The sequence below is a fragment of the Entelurus aequoreus genome, linkage group LG08 (assembly GCF_033978785.1).
Source record: "Entelurus aequoreus isolate RoL-2023_Sb linkage group LG08, RoL_Eaeq_v1.1, whole genome shotgun sequence".
In the NCBI taxonomy this organism is placed as follows: domain Eukaryota; kingdom Metazoa; phylum Chordata; class Actinopteri; order Syngnathiformes; family Syngnathidae; genus Entelurus; species Entelurus aequoreus.
In genome coordinates, this window is record NC_084738.1 from 1,511,739 (window position 1) to 1,534,434 (window position 22,696).

General features: G+C 38.7%; 1 protein-coding gene across 2 annotated transcripts in view; it reads left to right on the forward strand.

The window, feature by feature from the left end:
- The first annotated feature begins 2,088 nt into the window (after positions 1-2,088).
- The window catches only part of fubp3 (far upstream element (FUSE) binding protein 3), a 39,361-nt gene continuing 18,753 nt past the window's right edge, over positions 2,089-22,696 (forward strand). The window contains exons 1-5 of one of the 2 annotated variants that reach the window (XM_062055299.1): positions 2,089-2,246; positions 14,306-14,417; positions 19,803-19,836; positions 19,916-19,965; positions 20,173-20,244. In XM_062055299.1, the coding sequence (XP_061911283.1) occupies positions 2,154-2,246; positions 14,306-14,417; positions 19,803-19,836; positions 19,916-19,965; positions 20,173-20,244 (361 nt within the window). In that variant the 5' untranslated portion in view covers positions 2,089-2,153. The remainder of the gene's footprint in view (positions 2,247-14,305; positions 14,418-19,802; positions 19,837-19,915; positions 19,966-20,172; positions 20,245-22,696) is intronic. The other variant, XM_062055300.1, reaches the window with a different exon arrangement.

Below are 22,696 nucleotides of genomic sequence, written 5' to 3' on the forward strand. Positions count from 1 at the left end.
CTTTCTGTGTGGAGTTTGCATGTTCTCCCCGTGACTGTGTGGGTTCCCTCCGGGTACTCCGGCTTCCTCCCACCTCCAAAGACATGGACCTGGGGATAAGTTGATTGGAAACGCTAAAAATTGGCGCTAGTGTGTGAATGTGAGTGTGAATGTTGTCTATCTGTGTTGACCCTGTGATGAGGTGGCGACTTGTCCAGGGTGTACCCCGCCTTCTGCCCGAATGCAGCTGAGATAGGCTCCAGCACCCCCCACAACCCTGAAAGGGACAAGCGGTAGAAAATGGATGGATGGATGTTAAAGGGGAACTGCACTTTTTGCCTATTATTCACAATCCCTTTGTAAGACAAAAACAAATATGTTTTTCTTTTTTATACATTCTAACTCATAAATAAATGCTAGCAAAAGGAAGCTAACAATGGCGGTAGTGGGTTTCATGACGTCATTGTGCCTTTTGTCATGGTTTGGTTGCAGCTTGCTGCGAGGTTTGTTCTCCCAGGATGCAAACGGACTATTCCGGACAAGGCGTGCAGGTAAAAACATGATTTCATTCTCAAAACTCAAAAAGGTACAAAAACGGAAAACAAGGCGAAAGCACAAGGCGCTGATCGCACTTGGAGTTAAAGTAAATACTTAGCATATACTATGGACATAGAGAACTAATGAAACTGTGGCATGAAATAAACATGACTTACGTAGTCCAGGCATGAGACAAACAATGACGCCAGGACGACTAACTGGCAAAGGCAGGCTTAAATAATGTCTCTAGATTGGAAACAGGTGCGCGTCCCGAACACCAGAGGCGGGTGAAAATCATAAGTCGCCATGGTAACTAAAACAAACAAGGGTGCACAAAAACAGGAACTAATTGAGTCTAAAACTAACAGAACATAACAAAAACATGATCCGGGCCACGGATCCTGACACCCTTATTGCGCCCAAATAGCCCTGACATCCAAAAACGGCCAACATTTATATGTTGTGACCTGAATATTAGAAGCGGTACAAAATGGATGGACGGATCTGTTTTATTAAGGTAAATAATATATAATAATTATATATATATATATATATATATATATATATATATATATATATATATATATATATATATATATATATATATATATATATATATATATAATTCATTAAAAAAAAGTAAATATATATATATATTAGGGATGTCCGATAATGGCTTTTTTGCCGATATCCGATATTCCGATATTGTCCAACTCTTAATTACTGATACCAATATCAACCGATACCAATATCAACCGATACCGATATATACTGTCGTGGAATTAACACATTATTATGCTTATTTTGGACAACCAGGTATGGTGAAGATAAGGTCATTTAAAAAAAAAATTTTATAAAATAAAATAAAATAAATAAATTAAAAACATTTTCTTGAATAAAAAAGAAAGTAAAACAATATGAAAACAGTTACATAGAAACTAATAATTAATGAAAATTAGTAAAATTAACTGTTAAAGGTTAGTACTACTAGTGGACCAGCAGCACGCACAATCATGTGTGCTTACGGACTGTATCCCTTGCAGACTGTATTGATCTATATTGATATATAATGTAGGAACCAGAATATTAATAACAGAAAGAAACAACCCTTTTGTGTGAATGAGGGGAGGGAGGTTTTTTGGGTTAGTGCACTAATTGTAAGTGTATCTTGTGTTTTTTATGTTGATTTAATTAAAAAATATATATATATAAACCCGATACAGATCATTAAAAAACCGATACCGATAATTTCCGATATTACATATATATATATATATATATATATATATATATATATATATATATATATATATATATATATATATATATATATATATATATATATATATATATATATATATATATATATATATATATATATATGTATTTACTTTTTTTAATTATCATTTCCCCCCCCCCAGGTTGAGATTTTTATTTTGGACAATATTTTATACATCCATCCATCCATCCGTTTTCTATACCGTGAGCATGTTTTTGTCTTCGCCGTGGTTTCATCATCTCGCGAGATCTCAGTTCTCTCGGCGCTTGGGCTTGGCACATGTGCTCTTTCTTTTTTTTTTTTTTTTCCTCCCACCCCTCTACCCCCCAAGAGAAGCTCTCAGCTGCCGAGGCGAGTGATGATGATGGCGGAGCTGGTTCAGGGACAGGCCTCGGTGGCTCAGCCCGGAACGAAAGATGACTTCGCAGACACGATACGCCGGGTCCGACAGGTAAAGCCGCTCAAAGTGGGCCGCACCTAAGCCCTCCTCGCCCCCTCCTCTCGTTAACCACAATCAGCACTCATGCACTCAGCATGTAAGCCAGCTAGCAAGCTAACTAGCTACTAGCCTCGTTAGCATAGCTGAGCCAACAGATTAGTTTCCAGCAGACACCAGACTACGTGCTAAGTGCGTCGGCCACAGCCCTCGACACCGCCGGGCGGCTCGTTTCCGACACAAGACGCCGTGCACCGAGTACGATATTGAAAGTTTTGCGTAACTTTGACAAGTTACGTCGACGCTCGGCAACCTGTTGTCAAGTCTCAGAAGTTGGCGATTAGCTTAGCATGCTAGCTCCGCAACACTGACAGCCCTGACACGCTGTCAGAAAGTTAGCCTCGCTACTTTTCATACTTAGCTTCGATAGTTTTGGGTTTAATGCAACAAAAACACGGTTGTCGCCTCAGTTACACGAATTCGGCAGCCACCGCCACCAACACCCAAAAGCTCCGCCGTGGTAAATGCAAGCGGTGCTAATTCGTTGAAGTTGTGTCGTACTTTGCTCGTGGTAGTAAACACCAGGAAGCTAGCAGGGCTAACTAAGCCTGGCTAGCTGGCGTGTTAAGATAGTCTCTGTTGGAGTTAGGCCATGTCTCATTGAAACGTTATCCCCCGCAGCTGACAATATTTTTTGCACACTTGTCTTTTTTTGTCATTAGCAACAATACCAGTGAAATTGCATTTTTAAAGCCAACCAGCATATCAGGTATCCCTTAAAACTCGACCATACGTCAGACATTGACGACAGCCAACATGGCTGCCTTGGTTAAGCTGACTTTAACTTGCTATACAGGACCTGCTGCTTGTTTTCATGAGAGTTGAGTTTATCTTTAGTAGAAAATCACCCGACTTCTAACATGTAGGGTTTGAAATCCAATTGCAAATGTCAAAAACAGGAAAGGGCCCAGTGTGGACTTAATAGCTTATCAATAGTATGTGGCTTAGCCCTTTCCACCAACATTACCAGGAACTTTTTCAATCCAATCCATTTTCTACCGCTCTTCCCGGGGGGTGCTGGAGCCTATCTCAGCTGCATTCGGGCGGAAGGCGTCGTACACCCTGAACAAGTCGCCACCTCATCACAGGGCCAACTAGGGCTGGGCGATATGGCCTTTTTTAAATATCTCGATATTTTTAGGCCATATCGCGATACACGATATATATCTCGATATTTTGCCTTAGCCTTGAATGAACACTTGATACATATAATCACAGCAGTATAATGATTCTGTGTCTACATTATAACATTCTTGTTCATACTGCATTAATATATGCTCATTTTAAACTTTCATGCAAAAAGGGAAATCACAACTTAGTCAATTTACCAAAACTGTATTTATTAAACAGTTATTAAACAGTGGCACAAACATTCATGTCATTTCAAAACAAAGTGCAAGATTGTCAAGAGACATTTTAAAACAAGCTATAAGTGCACTTTTGTGCATGATGACACACAAGATATTTCAATAAGTGTCACATAAAAATGAGCTGCATATCAAATAGTATATGTCCTACGGTGTTGATGTGGAAATAGTTGCTTCAGCATTTAGTTGGTGTGGCACCGAACGGACATGTTGACATGTAAAGACATATTCCCACTTGAAGCCAAACGACCCCGTCCTGTTTTCTTGGGAATTAATTATTCCTCCATTTGTTACCAGATTCGCACCTTCTTTCTCTCGTATTACCACTCAAACCACACCGTTAGCTGTTAGCATCACAGCTACCGTTACCATGTCGCTACCTGTCTGCTCTGCGGGACCGTGTGACTTTGCTCATGTGACGTATGTAAGAAGGTGCGCTTGTTTTAATTCTCTGAGAAGGAGAGACAGGAAAGAGTGAGAAACGCATGCAGTTTAATGCCCCGCAGCTAAAAGCGACTGCGTGAGAACGTATACTCGAATATCACGATATAATCATTTTCTATATAGCAGAGAGACCAACCCGCGATATATCACACAGCCCTAGGGCCAACACAGATAGACACATTTGAACAACAAAAATGTTTCCAAAGTGCTGCACAAAAATATTAAAAACAAGATTCAAATACCATCCTCAGCTCCACCAATGCCTGAATAAAAACAAAATAAATAAATATAAAACCATGTTCTCCCCGTGACTGTGTGGGTTCCTTCCAGATACTACGGCTTCCTCCCACCTCCAAAGACATGCACCTGGGGATAGGTTGATTGGCAACACTAAATTGGCCCTCTTGTGTGAATGTTGTCTGTCTATCTGTGTTGGCCCTGTGATGAGGTGGCGACTTGTCCAGGGTGTACCCTGCCTTCCGCCCGGATGCAGCTGAGATAGGCTGCAGCACCCCCCGCGACCCCGAACGGGACAAGCAGTAGAAAATGGATGGAAAACCGATATAAAGAAAATGTGATTAAAATTGATTTTAAAGGGTAAAACCAATTAAAACAATACATACAAATACAAATGTACGTAGTGTTAAAAGCCAGATAATACAAGTGGGTCTTAAGACGAGACTTAAAACACTCCACTGTGGGAGCAGTTCGAACATGGAGGGGTAGAGTGTTCCACAGCTTAGGGCCGACCACAGAGAAGACCCTGTCTCCCTTGGTTTTAAGTCTCGTCTTGGGCACCACGAGCTGGAGCTGGCTCTCGGACCTCAGAGCGCGCGCAGGAGTGTAAATTTGGATGAGGTCCGAGATATAATGAGGTGCCAGTCCATGCAAAGCTTTAAAACCAAACCGCAACATTTTAAAATCAATTCTAAAATGAACAGGGAGCCATTGCAAAGTCTCAAGAATTGGGGTTATATGCTCGTGTTTCTTGGCCCCTGTAAAAAGTCGTGTTGCCGCGCTCTGGACTAACTGCAACCGGGAGAGAGCTTTTTGGCTTTTTGACCCGATTAGAACAATTCTAAGTAATTCTAATAGTTTGTTTTCATGGCATTTTAAAAACAAAGTCTTCTGGGATTCTCACCAACACATTTCCCGCAACCCCAAGAGGGACAAATGGTAGAAAATTGATGGACATCCAGCTGATTTAGGGTCAGCCTGTTAGCATTAAATTCAAGAAGAACTGCACTTTTTTAGCTTTCCAAGCCCTCTAGAGCTACTTCTAAACCCTCCAACGTTTTATATACGCTCTGCAAGTATATTTATACTGTAGTAACAGATACGTTCATAATAGGGGTGTAACGATACTCGTTTTAACATTCGGTGTGTGCGATACGTTTCAGGGACGGTCTCATTTTTTTACACAACGATTCAGTGAGTTGAAATCGAATCAAAAACTTTATTGCAGGTGAAGTTTCCTATATTCCTGTTATTTCTTGTCATGTAATTATGTATAAATGAATTATGAATACAAATAAGCAAGTAAACAATTAATGGCCAATGCATTCACATCTTATTTGAATATAGTGCAACCAACACTTCATGTTGCATTAACAAGAGGTAACCTTTTATGATAAATGATAAATGGGTTATACTTGTATAGCGCTTTTCTACCTTCGAGGTACTCAAAGCGCTTTGACAGTATTTCCACATTCACCCATTCACACACACATTCACACACTGATGGAGGGAGCTGCCATGCAAGGCGCTACCAGCACCCATCAGGAGCAAGGGTGAAGTGTCTTGCCCAAGGACACAACGGACGTGACTAGGATGGTAGAAGGTGGGTATTGAACCCCGGTAACCAGCAACCCTCCGATTGCTGGCACGGCCACTCTACCAACTTCGCCACGCCGTCCCCGTCTGCTCATATTTTCAATCAAGCAAGTTTAAGTAAAAGTACGTTAACATTTTAACAGTAGATCTACCTAAATAACGTACACCGACCCAGCCATACAGTATCTAATCTCAGCCCTGGCGTCGCCGATGACGGACAGCGTCTCAGGTGTGCGGAAGCATGTACTGTATGCCCCCTTGTTCCTGTTGATTGTGTTGGCCCCTTACTTCCTAATTTCCATAGCCTCCTTCATCCTTCTCTTGTATTTCTTTCTTTCTGTCGAAATAACTTTTCCCTGGCTTTTAGTTGTGTTCTGGAAGTTGGTGCGTCGTCTATCTTGCTCCGTTGTCACTTCTGTTTTGTCGGTCGCGTCTTTTGTGGCTTAAAGTTAAATTGTGGCTGTATATTATGGTGTTGTATCGTTTGTATTTATTGTGGCTTAAAGTTTTTGTTGTGGTTAATATTTTTTTGTGGCATTTATGACCTTTCTTGACCCGCGTAGCTATCCGCCATTTTTGTCACAGACTGGCAAATAGACTAACCGTTTAGAGTCCTTATTTTTAAAAGTGCCAAACTTCATATAAGGTCTCCCGTTCTTAAATCCAATGTTTTAATTTTTTTAGTATCGATAAAAACCACGATTCCCTTTTAAAACGAACTTAGATCGATACGTAAGAAAACTTGCCAAGCACAGATTGATTGAAATGTATAAATATAAATCGATCCATCAATGTACGATTATGATTTTTAGTTTTTTTTATCGTGCTCTGTCTGTGTTGTGTTTGCTCGTTTCTCTTCTGTTATCCTTTTAACCTGCCCATTGTTCATCACTTTGGCTACCCCTGTGGTAAATTTTAAATGTGCTTTATAAATAAAGTTGATTTGATGATCAATCGTTACACCCCTAGTTCATAACAATATGTAATATGTACAAATTTTACTGTATTTTGGTCATTTTACGAATTACGGGAACTTCTTTCTTCGGCGCATTTATATCCTTTCCCATAGCAACGCACTTCCGACCTCCGTCAACAAACGTGTGTTCCTACTTCCGCCAACAAAAGCCTGGGTTTTCTAATCATGGCAGACTTTGGAATAGACGACATAGATACATATTTTTGGACAAATGAGGATTCACAACCTTATCTTTTTTAACCTAAATATACACATAATAAACTGCTAATTATAGAAGCTTAGTGAGCACAAAGAGAGGGGGAAAAGTTGGAGCAGATGAAAAGCGAGTGAGTTAAGATTGGCGTGACGCACAGTGTAAATTTGGAACTTGGAGCCAAGCTATGCCGACACAAAAGAGCGCATAACCAAAATCAACTGGAAAGAAACGTCCCCTGGCCAGCTTGACCAAACGGACAAATGTCCATGGAGTGAGTCACCATAATAATCATCATGATACGTGCAGCACGTCCTGATTATACCAAATACAGTACATACGCTGTCAAGCTAGCTGTGTACAAACAAAACATGAAATGTAGGCTAATACTTTACAGACACTGTAATATAATTTGTTCATGTTTTCCAGTCAGTATGGATTTGTGTCCTATCGCATTGTGTTGTGCATTACAAACTCAAAATCTATTCAGCTGCTGACACACAAGCTATCTTACGGCTAACACCGTAGCATGCCGTTGCAAGGCAATTTGTTATAACGCTAGAAAAACAGTTCCTCAGTGTTTGTTCTTACAATAACAATGTCGCCACAACTTAATTATTAGACTTAGACAAACTTTAATGATCCACAAGGGAAATTGTTCGACACAGTAACTCAGTTATAATGATGGAAAGTGTAAGGATGGAAAGGACAATGTAGGTATAAATAGACTAAATATAGCGAATATATGTACAGTATATTATATATTATATATACTGATATATTATGTCTATATCATATATACAATATATAACAATTTCCCTGTACAATATTACAGTATATGTGACAGCTGCAGCATAAAATAGAGAGTAAATCCAACAGAAAATAGACATTAAAAACAAAGAGAAGTAGCTAACATAGAAGGTGTCAGGTAATAGACAGATATCATCTATTGCTGTATGGTGAGTGATTATACAGCTGGATGGAGTGCGGAATGAAGGAGTTCTTGTACAGGTTGCAAATTTAAACAAAGTTTTGTTGGCGGTTTTTGGATGCATTTTCCGTGATTTAGAAGCAGAATGGATCACTCCCATTAGCTGAATTGCTAGCCACCTAGAACAAGCCGTTTGTTATCTTTATAATGCAATAAAATGCATTCTTAAGATTTAAAAACGCTAGCAATGTAGCTAATGGGAGCAATCCATTCTGCCTGTAAATCCAGTGTTTCCCACACATTCATTTATTTGTGGCGGCCCGCCACGAAAGAATTACGTCCGCCACAAATTAAAAAAAAAAATATATATGTATATATATTTTTTTGTCCTGTCCAGCTTCTCAGGCAAATCATATAGTTGATGTAGATGCCCATATAGGCTGTTCAGATTTACTTTACAAAAGAGAAGTGTAGGATACTTCTCTTGTTGCCTTATTTGTATTTGACCACTACTGTTTTCTGTTTATTTGTTACGGACTGTGGCAGGACACCTCTGCCTCTGTTTCACTTTATGTTGCTGGTAAATAATATGGTTGTAGTAGTAGGCTAAAGTTAAATTATTTAGTATGCACTAATTAAAGGGGCAGAGCTTTAAGAGACATTTTAGCTTTTATATTTTATAAGATATATTTTTTGTAAGAACCACAATTAATAAATATATTTCAGTGAATAACTTATTGTTCAAATCTGTATATAAATATGTACATAAAGTATTGTAATTATGTTTTAAAATGGATGGATGGATGGACGTTTAAAACAAAACTGTTATTATTAATTAGTAAGTATACATTTTATTAGCCTTTTTAGAGAAAATCATATTGTAGTAAATTATGCAAATTACTCGATGATGTTATGGTGACCACGCCCATAGCCACGCCCCCACCGCCACAGGTATCTTGGCATTTTATGGGAAACACTGAAATCACTCTAAAAATGCATTCAAATACCGCCAACAATACTTTTTTTTACGTTCTGTAACCTGTGTAATAAAGTTGTAGCGATATAATTGTAAGAGCAAACACTGAGGAACTGTTTTTCTTGTGTAACATATGTAGTCTAATATGTAGTAACATATCGCCTTGCTCACAGAGACACTCACAGTGCTACAGTATTAGCTAGAAGTAAGCTAGCTTCTGTGTCAGCAGCTGAATGACTTTTGAGTTAGTAATGCACAACAAAATGCGATATGACACCAATATGTACGGACTGAAAAACATGAACATATTATATTTCGGGCTGCAACTAACGATTAATTTGATAATCGATTAATCTCTCGATTATTACTTCAATTAATCAATTAATAATCGGATAAAAGAGACAAACTGCATTTCTATCCTTTCCAGTATTTTATTGAAAAAAAACAGCATACTGGCGCCATGTTCTTTCAACTTGCCAAATAAAACAAGAAAATGTTACAAAAATGCACACTTTTGACACCCCTGCTATAGATAATAAAAAATGTAATCTGATAAATCTATGGATAAAAAGCAGAGCCTGACGACGCATGCGCGTTTATCACAACTCTCTCGCTCTCTCTGTCTCTCCCCCTCACTCACGAATGCTGCTGCGCGCGCAATTTGTTTTGTTTTTAACCTTCTTAACCCTGAACGTACATTGAAAATACATGCAACCCTAACTCAAAATGCCGGACATTTGAGGCATTTAAGAAACACCGCCCGGACAGCCCTGCAAAAGAGGACATGTCCGGTGAAAAGAGGACGTATGGTCAGGACCTAGCCCAGCGATCGGTTTCACCGGACATGTCCTGTTTTGCTAGCATGCTAGCAGCTAACAGGCTAGGATAGACTGACCATACGTCCTCTTTTCACCGGACATGTCCTCTTTTGCGGAGCTGTCAAGGCGGAGTTTCTTGAATGCCTCAAATGCCCGGCATTTTGAGTATTGTTTACACAACGTGCAGTACGCTACCTAATATGTCCGTGTGGAAACTCGTTCGGTACACCTCCGCACCTAACCGAAACCCCCATACCGAAACGGTTCGATACAAATACACGTACCGTTACACCCCTATTACTTTGATTATTGTTTCTCAGCTGTTTGTAAATGTTGCAGTTTATAAATAAAGGTTAAAAAAAAAAAAAAAAAAAAACGTAGCCTCAGCGCATGCGCATAGCATAGATCCAACGAATCGATGACTAAATTAATCGCCAATTATTTTTATAATCGATTTTAATCTATTCAATCGATTAGTTGTTGCAGCCCTAATTATATTACAATATCTGTAAAGTATTAGCCTACATTTGTGTATGTACTTGTAATAACAAGCATGACGTGCTGCATTTATTATGATCAATATTATAGTGACTTACAGTGCTGCGCTATTAATCAAAATTGAACCGACATTGAGGTTTTAATTAGTGCGGTAAATAACCGCAAGAGGCTGAAGTTTTCTTTTTCCTCCGCTGTCATCAGCATTTAAGTGACACACATGTTCGCCAATCAGAATTGTTGAGCCACGTGTTTGTTCATCTCTCGCTTCAAACAGGAAGACGCTTATTTAATGCATCGCTCTCAGCACCTAAGCGCGTTTATTTAACAAAGAAATTAACTGAACAGAGTGACCCGCCGTCGCCAACACACTCACAGTACAGAGAGCCTTGCGCTTTGCCAGTGAGAAGTGCTGCAAAGTAACAAATTAGGAGGAAAACAAATATGTTACAAAGCCAAATTTCTCATTGTGGAAATATTTCAGCTTCAAATCAGATGAGCGATAAGAACACATTAACATGGACTAACGAGCAAAAATGCCTTGATCACGTGATGACAAGAAATAAAAAGACAACTTCCAAAGTAATTTTTCAAACTTGGAAAAAAATGCACTTTAATATGTTCAATATTGATACAGTTAAAATTTTTGCTTACAGAAATTAGCTCATTTTATTATTTGTTTATTTAGAACAACGCAGTTACAGTGTTTACCTTCCAATTACAGCGCAATAGTAATCAATTCTAATGCAATGAGAAATTCAATTGTATATTATTTCAAATGGTTATTTGCATTATTATATTTTATGATTACATTACATGATAAATACTGTATAGTTGTTATCGATTATTTCTTTAGTTAAAGAGCCCGGTGTAGTAGGGCTGGACAATTAGAGTTTTGATTTCGATTATGGCTTGTCACGATCATGAAAATATAGTAACCGGAAAATTAATGGGCCGGGCAACGTACTTGCAACTTCCGGATTTTGTAACGGTGAAACGGATGAGTAGCGAATAAGTGGGGAAAAAAGAGCATGTCTGACCCAGTGGCGAAGTTGGTAGAGTGGCCGTGTCAGCAATCGGAGTGTTGCTGGTTACTGGGGTTCAATCCCCACCTTCTACCATCCTAGTCACGTTCGTTGTGTCCTTGGGCAAGACACTTCACCCTTGCTCCTGATGGCTGCTGGTTAGCGCCTTGCATGGCAGCTCCCGCCATCAGTGTGTGAATGTGTGTGTGAATGGGTGAATGTGGAAATACTGTCAAAGCGCTTTGAGTACCTTGAAGGTAGAAAAGCGCTATACAAGTATAACCCATTTATCATTTATCATTTAAGTATGCCTAATCAATAATTACTAAACTCAATAAAAGAAGTAAGGCATTTGATTTCCATGACGGAGTCACATAATTGTCCAATAAAACGGGATCCGCTGTTAAACGCAGGATATTACGGAAATTGACATTGCTGTCATTGTGAAGAGAAGAACAATTTGTTTGGGAAAATAATGTGTCCGATACCGCCCATTCAGGCACAGTCAACCGCCCTGTCCTGAACTAAACAATGTGGAGACGGCGACTGGAAGTAACCCATGAAACTAAAGCTAGCAAGAACAATCCATACACCCACAACACATTTCATCTGTTTGTGTTGTTGTGAACATCATCCATGGATGTAACAACAATGTACAAACGGCAATTAGAACTTGAGAGGTCCCCCTTTTTTTTCCTTTTTTTTTTTTAAGAGCCTCATGTTGCCTCTTCACTCGTCAAGCTGAAAACACCAAAGCACAATTCCTCCCTTCACAATAATAGCGCGGTGCACCATATCTGGTCTGCCTACGCTAACAAAAGAAAGGTTTTAAAAAAGTACCTTACACAAGCATAATGTACTTAAAGTATTTACTGATACATTCACAGATGTGTTATGCTTTGACCTAAAATACTGGTAAAAATTGTCCAAAGATGTATTGCACCAATAAATGTGAGGATCTTAGCATATAACATTTTATTAAATTTTATTTGAAAAAGGCACACACTCTATGGCAGACCTGGGCATTCGGCGGCCCGCGGGCCGCATCCGGCCCTTTGTGCGTCCCTGTCCGGCCCGCGTGAGGCCAATTATAAATTACAAAATAAATTTTAAAAAGTATCTATGTCGAGTGTGCAATACAACGGTGCTGCTTTTGTTTTGAAAATCGTTATTTGTATTACTTCCGTGTGGACGTATGCGTGTGAGTGAATGTGAACAGCTGCAATCACAAAATAAAGTTGAAAAAACATCTATGTCGTGCGCGCAATACAACTTTGCTGCTTTTATTTTGAAAAGTATTATTTATGGGCGTGTGTCCGTGTGTAACCTGCGAGTGAAGGTGCACATGCAGCGGCAAAAGATGCACGGTTTACACCCGAGACGCTAAAAAGAGAAAAGTTGATGACGAATGGCGTGTTTCCAACAAGACATGGACTGCAAAGCAACGTTCCCTCTAAGGTGCGCGCCTGCGCAATTGCGCACTGCTCAAACGTCTGCTGCGCGCAGCAAATATATGCCACGCACCAAATCAAATCCCATCTGAATTCTAAACAAAATAAACATATTTATTCTATGTAATTTTGCAATGCAACTCTGAGTGACAGTGACAACAAGCGACCCTAACGGTGTTCATCAACACCGTTCAATTATTGTAACGTCTATCGAGATGCTTCGAGGCCAGGAATTATATCGATCACTTTATTGAGCAAAACTGTTTATATTCGGACATAACCACACCAAAAACATGAGTAAAACAATTCTATCTCGAAAAACTAGTCATTTTCTGCCGTACAAACCAGGCCAAGACCAACTTGTCATCTGTCACCAACACGCATAGCACTAAACCACTGGTGCGTTTATGGCCACACAAAAAGTCGGCCAACTCAAACACCACACAAAGTTACACTATGACTCCTCAGTCATACGTGTGCTTATTTTACTGTCATTTATTATTAATGTTAATTTATTTATATTAGTCATGGAATGCTGTTACACACACTATGTTGAAGTATTACTATTATTATTTATTATTATTATTATTATTTATCTTACAGTATATATAAAAAATTATATTGAGCAAAATTTAATTGAAATATTGTCGATGTGGCCCTCCAGCAGTGCTCGGGTTGCTCATGCGGCCCCCGGTAAAAATTAATTGCCCACCCCTGCTCTATGGTGTTAAAATAAGTGTAAAATGTATGAAACGGAATTAAAACGGAAACACTGAATTATTATATTATATACTATTATTTTACTTATTGTGGTTTATTCGTTACTAATTTATATCCGTTTTTGGATCAAATTGCGGCTTATAGTCCGGAATTTACGGTAAATTATTGCATATTGTTTTGTGTGGCACCTTGAAACAATAATATTTTAATTACCGGGCTAAAAGTAACATGTCTTTCTTCACTTGTTATTTTCGCAGTTTTATGCATTTTAATGTATACATACAGCATGTATATACAACGTTGATGGAGGTTTTTGAAGATGTTTTAGAGGGCCTTGAAGGTAACACAGGGTACTCCCCTAAGTCGCATCTTGTGAGCATATTTTTTTATCTTTAGAATGTAAAAAAAATATACATCTGTGGTTTTGTCTCATAATAATTTGGAACTACAGGCAAAAAAAAAAAAAAGTGCAGTTCCCCTTTAAATGAAACTGAAGTGCTGTGCTGCCCCTAATACACTACGAGTGAATAGCTTATATGATTTATTTTCATTTCACTGCTTAACTTTGCTCTAGCCATATCATTTTGAGCAGTCAGTATGGAGATGTTGGTGTCGCTTGCATCATTGCGCATCGTTGCCAATACCCATCGTCACTATGCTTTTTCCTCTTGCTGTCACTGGCATCGCAATAATATCAGAAAGCTAAACACACTTGCAGAGTTAATCCTAGAGAGGTGAACAAAAAAGGCCCTCTTTCAACATGTGTCACTGTGATTTGGTTCCAGATGGCTGCCAAGATGGGAGCTGACCAGATGCCGAACATGCACAGCACCTCTCCCGTCATCGACCCCTCCCTCTACGGCTTTGGGGGCCAGAAACGTACGCTTGACAATGAAGGTAAGTCTTTTGTCAATGTCGTGCAATTGCTGGGTTGCAATCACGTGACCTAAAAGCACTTCTGGGTTTCAGGTTGAGGGCAAGAGTCCCATTAGTCTATTGTTTATTTACCTGCATCAATGCAGGTGTGGGCGTATTTTGAAATGTTGAAAGGCAAATATAAAAGCCAGATATCATAAAAAAATATTGAAATGGAGTAAAGTTGATTCATACACCCTTCAGAAAAATAATTTTCTAAAGATTTAAACCATTCATCATCCCCAAAGTTGACCGTTCAAGTTACTGCTTGACCACACTCACTAGGATTTTAAAGGCCTACTGAAATGAATTTTTTTTATTTAAACGGGGATAGCAGATCTATTCTATGTGTCATACATGATCATTTCGCGATATTGCCATATTTTTGCTGAAAGGATTTAGTATAGAACAACGACGATAAAGATTGCAACTTTTGTATCTGATAAAAAAAAGGCTTGCCCCTACCGGAAGTAGCGTGACGTAGTCAGTTGAACATATACGCAAAGTTCCCTATTGTTTACAATGATGGCCGCATGAAGTGAGAGAGATTCGGACCGAGAAAGCGACAATTTCCCCATTAATTTGAGCGAGGATGAAAGATTTGTGGATGAGTAAAGTGCAAGTGAAGGACTAGTGGGGAGTTGAAGCTATTCAGATAGGGAAGATGCTGTGAGAGCCGGGGGTGACCTGATATTCAGCTGGGAATGACTACAACAGTAAATAAACACAAGACATATATATACTCTATTAGCCACAACACAACCAGGCTTATATTTAATATGCCACAAATTAATCCTGCATAAAAACACCTACGTGTTTGTTATGCTAGCTCCTCTGCTAGCTCTTAGCTCCATAGAACACGCCAATACAATTCAAACACCTGATCAACACACACAATCACTCAGCCCAAAAGACCGTTCACCTAACCCAAGGTTCATAAAGCTTATATATTTTTAAAAAGTTACGTACGTGACGCGCACATACGGTCAAGCTATCAAATGTTTAGCAGCCAAGGCTGCATACTCACAGTACCTGATATTCAGCTGGGAATGACTACAACAGTAAATAAACACAAGACATATATATACTCTATTAGCCACAACACAACCAGGCTTATATTTAATATACCACAAATTAATCCTGCATAAAAACACCTGCGTGTTTGTTATGCTAGCTCCTAGCTCCTATGCTAGCTCCTAGCTCCATAGAACACGCCAATACAATTCAAACACCTGATCAACAAACACAATCACTCAGCCCAAAAGACCGTTCACCTAACCCAAGGTTCATAAAGCTCATATATTTTTAAAAAGTTACGTACGTGACGCGCACGTACGGTCAAGCTATCAAATGTTTAGCAGCCAAGGCTGCATACTCACGGTACCTGGTATTCAGCTGGGAATGACTAAAACAGTAAATAAACACAAGACATATATTTACTCTATTAGCCACAACACAACCAGGCTTATATTTAATATGACACAAATTAATCCTGCATAAAAACACCTACGTCTTTGTTATGCTAACTCCTAGCTCCTATGCTAGCTCCTAGCTCCATAGAACACGCCAATACAATTCAAACACCTGATCAACACACACAATCACTCAGCCCAAAAGACTGTTCACCTAACCCAAGGTTCATAAAGCTTATATATTTAAAAAAAGTTACGTACATACGCAAAAAAAAGTTGCGCACATACGGTCAAGCGATCAAATGTTTAGAAGCCAAAGCTGCATACTCACAGTAGCACGTCTGCGTCTTTGTCATCCAAATCAAAGTAATCCTGGTAAGAGTCTGTGTTGTCCCAGTTCTCTACAGGCGTCTGTGTATCGAAGTCAAAAGTCCTCCTGGTTAGAGTCTCTGTTATCCGAGTTCTTCCATCTTGACTGCATCTTTCGGGAATGTAAACAAAGAAGCGCCGGCTGTGTACTGTTGTTGCTGACTACGTTCGAAAAATACGTCCATTTCGCACCGACAACTTTCTTCTTTGCTTGCTCAGCTTCTTTCTCCATAATGCAATGAACATGATTGCAACAGATTCACGAACACAGATGTCCAGAATACTGTGGAATTATGAAATGAAAACAGAGCTTTTTCGTATTGGCTTCAATGTGGAAGGCATACCCGTGTTCCCCGGGCTACGTCACGCGCATACGTCATCCTCAGAGGCGTTTCGAACCGGAAGTTTAGCGGCAAATTTAAAATTTCACTTTATAAGTTAACCCGGCCGTATTGGCATGTGTTATAATGTTAAGATTTCATCATTGATATATAAACTATCAGACTGCGTGGTCGGTAGTAGTGGGTTTCAGTAGGCCTTTAAGTATAAGATATTGGAGACACATGTCTTTACATCAGGAGGGGTCCACAAATTAAGCATTGAGCCGTGAAAGACTACTTTGGACTTACTCGTGCACCTGTAACGTTTTTGATTGACATTTAAAAGTTAAAGTACCACTGATTGTCACACACACACACACACACGCACGCACGCACACACACACACACCAGGTGTGGTGAAATTACCCTCTGCATTTGACCCATTCCCTTGTTCCACCCCCTGGGAGGTGAGGGGTGCAGTGAACAGCAGCGGTGGCCGCGCTCCAGAATCATTTTGTTGATTTAACCCCCAATTCCAACTCTTTATGCTGGGTGCCATACGAGTGCCGTATTGCTGTGATTGTGATGCTAATGAGAAAAAGGATACATTTTGTTTTCGCAGTTGATTTCGTACAAATATTTCACTGTCTCATTGTTTAGCTAGATTTCCCTGTTGTTCAGCAATGCTTTCTTCTCAACAATGTTTAGCAATATCAAGATACAGTATTCAGTAGCTATGTAATATGCAGCCTACGAGAGATTTATTAATCTAGTTTATTAATACTATCAAGTAGAGGTGGGGGAAATAATCGATTTTTAGATGCATCGCAATTCGGATATGTACGATTATAGAATCGATTAGTAAACGTCAATAATCAATTTATCTATTGTAAATAAAGTAATGTAGACGGTCTAAAATTTGGCTGACTGCAGGGAGCCACCTCACCGAGATATCCGCCCAGTTCCTTTATTATAGGGCACATATGTTCCAGTTTTGCACACGTTTCCATTAATTTAATAAATGTTGGAATACATTTTTTTCAAATTGATTTTTTTAAAGTTGCAAATGATAAACGCTTATTTAGTGAAACGAAAAGAAAGGTCAAATTGCCTCAATACACATAAATTAAAGATGCATCAGTAATCGATTTTTAATAGAATCAAAGCTCCTGAATCGTAATCGAATCTTGAGGTGGTCAAAGATTCCCACCTCTACTATCAAGGATATTTTCTTAATGCCGAACATAGCACCAAAGACGCTGCCAGTGTCCGTTGTTGTTGTGTATACATGCAACAATGCACGCATTCCATGTGGAAGTTTCCTAAAGAAAAGTGTTTATTTGGAAGTAAAGGAGAATAAAAGACTATCACAAATATGCTTCTACAGTTTATAACAGAAAATATTTGAGAAGCACTGCCCTAGAGCATGTACATAAGGAAAAATCTATAATCTCCCTCACTTGTTTTCTCCACTTTTAAGACAAGAGACACTCAAACGGTCGCTTTTGACGTTTCTAGTTTTCATCATGAATGACAAACCTCCTTTGCACATGATGCTTCCTCTGGCCCACCCCAATCAAGATAAGCTCACCCTATGCAGTGGCCCACCACTTGATGAACGACAGCTTTTTTGTTGGGTAGGGGAGCCAAAATTGATCAGGCTTTGCTACACATTAAAAGGGTCTGTTTACAACCTGCTCAAAGTTACATTTTTCGAATAAAAAGATATAACAAGAACACTACCGGCTTGCTTATGTTACAATTAGGGGTTTAACGGAACAAATTTAATAAACGTCTATTTGTCACAATTCGAAGTTAAACTTTGTAAAACACTTCGGCGCACTTTCTCAAGGTACGTGCCCCCTACAGGAGAGCTCTCTGCATATGACAGGATTAAAAAAAGGGGGTACAACAGCTGCCAAGTAGAGTTTAAACAGGTGAGCGAGATCATAAATCACTCAAAACAGCACTCTTAAACCGTGGCGTTCTTTTTTTCTCTGCGTGTGTATATTTTGAAGGTACAAAACGAGGAAAGGGCGTGTCACAATGATCGAACACGAACGATCTCTATGCATTTACCTCACTATGACATAAAGTATCTTTAAGATAATATCTGGAACTAACAATAATCCGTTAGTCGGCTGGAGAATAAGATAATCTAGCATGTTGCTAATAAAACATGACGCCATCACGTGACTAGCTTCTTCATTATCTCTGAAAATGTCTTGAACATCTCCGTGAGATTGATACTATTGTGATCATATTTATTTATTCCCAAACTTTGGAAGTATTTTGGTGTCATAGATCAGATATATAAAATAGCTTCAATATAGTGGCAATTCGTTTTTCCACTCTACTGGTACTTTAAAGCTACAGACACACAAAATGGTGTGTTCCCAGTAGGATTGACTAAATTTTAACATCAAGGGGAGATTTTGGGTAGTACACTTTAAATTCAGTGTCGTGGATATTCTGAGGTGTATTTAAAATTGTTTTAACCTTGTGTAATATGAGGCCTTTCATCGTAGCGGGCATCCATGTACATATTACGTTGTGACAAATGTGTGCTTATTCATGTTGTTGTCCTGTCATTTTATAGCATCCATGAAGAGAAAACACACATGCCGATTAATCTGTCCTCTTTATTTTCTTGTCACTGTGTGTTTCAGTAGAAATTTCAGATGTCAATCAGAGAAATTACACACTTTAGACTTAGCTTTGTTTGACTGGCCCACTTTATTCCGTTTTTTCGAATGCCTTGTCCCCGCTTCCTCCATTCAAGGTTGCACCACTCCATATAAAAATTTCATCAGCATACAGTAATCAAATTTGTCGGTTGCAAGGATGGTACCTCCTTGTATGGCTCCTTTTATTTTGATATTCATAGCAGTCCCTTATGTCCAGCCTCACCTCAGTGCATTACCAGAGGAAGTGAAATGAGTGCAAACCACCAGAAAATCGATTGAACTCGCCACGACGTGGGTGTTTACATCCATGACGGCACATCCTCCAGTGACCCCTGCAGGACCATTGCTCTGTGCTACCTGTCAAAATTCAATTGCACCCACTGACCCAGTTGCCCCCCTTATTTTAATTTTTTTCTGAAATTCTCTCTTGTGCACCTGCAGGCCTGATTTCCATCCTGCTGGGTGTCAAATGGCAACTCTAGATTGGCAGCTGCATTGCGTTACCTTCTCTCATTTATCTGCTTGATTAGATATGTTTCTTACACACTAACTTGTGTTCTGACTTCTCCATTCTCTCAGTAGGGAATCACCTTGGTGCAATGGTACATCAAAGGTGGGCGTCATTTCTGATTCTGCTCATTTTTGTATTTTTCAATCACGGAGTATGTATTGATTGTCTCATAATCTCACAGGGCTCTTACGACCGAAGACTTCAAAGTGCCTGATAAGATGGTGGGATTCAGTAAGTGGGCTTTGAGTTTGTTGCAGTCGCCGCTAATGTTCCACATGTAATCAACAGTATTGACATTCTCCTCAGCTATCGGGTCACCGCATAGGTCCCAGTCTAAATTATATACAGAATAAATATATATATATATATATATACACACACACACACATATATATTTATTTATTTTTTAATTGATTTTTTAACTCCTTTTCCCACCAGTCATTGGAAAAGGAGGCGAGCAGATTTCAAGAATCCAGCTGGAATCTGGCTGTAAGATCCAGATTGCGTCCGGTGAGTTCAAGTAGCATTCACTCAAGTGTCTGTTCTCACCTTAAAATCGGATCCAAAAGTGACTAATTTCTATTCATAAGAGAACTTTTAAGACATGTTAGTGGATGGCGAGTTTTTGTAACACTGTGCAACTCTTAAGCTTTTTACCCTCTAATGCCTTTTTATTAATACATGATTGCTTTAAATTATAGGGAATTAAATTTCAGTTTAGTTAACATACACTATTGAAGTCAAAATAATGCAAACTTTTTGTGAATTGCATTTTATTATGCAACTGTTGTTGACTGTTTAGTTTGCTCACAGAATGTGAATATATAAAAAAAATCATTTATTTTACTTTAAAAAAAAAAAAAAAAAAGTTACATAGCATTAGTCTTTCCATGTCATGAATATATGCAGAGTAATAGTAAAACATAATGTACATTCATATGAAAAGCACTGTTTAGGTGCCAATTCTAATTAAACCAGCAGGTTTCAGCAAAATTGTGGGAAAAAAAGGTGTTGTGACCGCTTTTCCCTTTTTTGGTTGCTGGAGGGATAATAATGGGTCTTCATTTCATGAATAATGCACTTTTGACCTTTTTGTTTCTTCAAAGTGGTTTTAAGTGGGTTTAATATGTTACAAAACAATATAACAAATATAGAATCTGATGGCAAATGGAAGTAATAACAAGATCAAATATAGTAGTATCATTAAGGGGTAAACAGAGTATGGCACCCAAAACCTATGCTCTTCTCTATCCTCCCTCACAGGTGTGTTTTCCTTAAATGCCAAGTTATGCACACACCCACCCACCTATACCCATGTGACACACACCTTGTCAAACCCAAAGACACTGCTCCTTAAACCCCTAATTGTTTCTCCTACTCACGGCATTTTATTTAAATTACAATGTCTTTCATATTTATGGCATGTCTTAATGGGGTGTTTCCGCCATCCGGCCTTCATCGGGGGTACAAACAAGTGTAAAAGTACACCATGTGAGCTTAAAACCAAAAATAACGTCAGTAAAGTATCTGTTAAAGGGTGTGCATATTGTGCAAAAGTATAAAAGACACACCTATGTGGACATATCACTACTGAATGGCGGTGTATAAATAACGCCATAAAACAGTTGAATCAATGCCCTCATTTAATCCAGGGTATTTTGTGGCTTGAAGTTCATAAATCCAAAAATGTCATTTCACTATTGAGATCCCATTTCCTTTTCTTTGGTGTCTAGTATATGGTCTATTCCAGAGCTATTTCACAGAACCACACTGCAAGTTCAGGAAAGTTTAGGAAGTTCTTTGAAAATACAGACATCTTTGCAGAAGATTCCTAAAAACACTAGCACGGTCATATAGATTATCTTTTACTAGCTGTTTTGCAGTGGGTCCTAAAAAGCAACAGATTCTCGGAAATAAACAAAATAAGAATAATAGTGAAGAGAGAAATCCGGCCCCCTGGTACTTAGCTCTTTGGAAATGGGGCCCTCAAAACAAGTTAGTTGAATAGCCCTGGTCTATTCCATATGCTTGTGCATTGGTTGGATCATTATGGGACTCTGTTTGGCAATAGGGTATTTGGTGTTTCTTGTATGAATGACATATGTATGCTCTGCCAATCAGACTTGTAGAGGTTTTTTTTTGTTATTCCACTACAGAACATTTTGCAAATATGGCATTCTAGCCTGTAAACAACAAATGTTGTCCTAAAGTTGATAAAAGGTTTTTTTCATTTTCTCAACAGTCTAAAAAATGTCTTATGTCCATATATTAGTGCATTGATTAAAAGTGTAAGCGGATAAGCGGAAGAAGATGGATGGATGGATGGATGGATGATTAAAAGTGTTATTATAACAGATATGGAACTTAGAGCCATGTCTTTTTAGAAGTTGGTGGTTGATAACGATGAACCACCTTATCTTTTAAAATAGAACACATTTTGAAACTGACATGTGGGCCCTCTGGAAATATTTGTCAAAAGAGACGTATCACTCTGCAATAATTCAGTAACTTTTACTCATTTGTTTTTTTCTGTTTCCTGTTAGTATGTGGTCCTGAAAATAATAAAATCCTCAGTTGTTTCTATCAAGAAGAAAGTCCAGTATGCAATTGGCCGACACAATCATGGCTTATGGAGTTTTTTTGTTGTACCTTTTTTAAATTTTTTTATCTGGCTACATTTCTTCAGTTTTGACCTCAAAATCAGAATCTTAGTAACAAGTTCTATGTGCTCTTGGTAATTGGCCAAATGGTATATTATTTTTCAGCCACTTGGGAAGGCAGCTTTAGACGTGTAAAACCGTATTTCTGTCTGTGGAGATTGCCAATATATATGTGGCGGTGGGGGCTTGGCTCGTGGCGCGCTCAGTATGACATCAGATATATGACATCATTTTAATTTGCAATGATGGGTATATTTTCTTTAAAAAGGCTAAACAAATGTTTTATGTATATTTAAAAACAA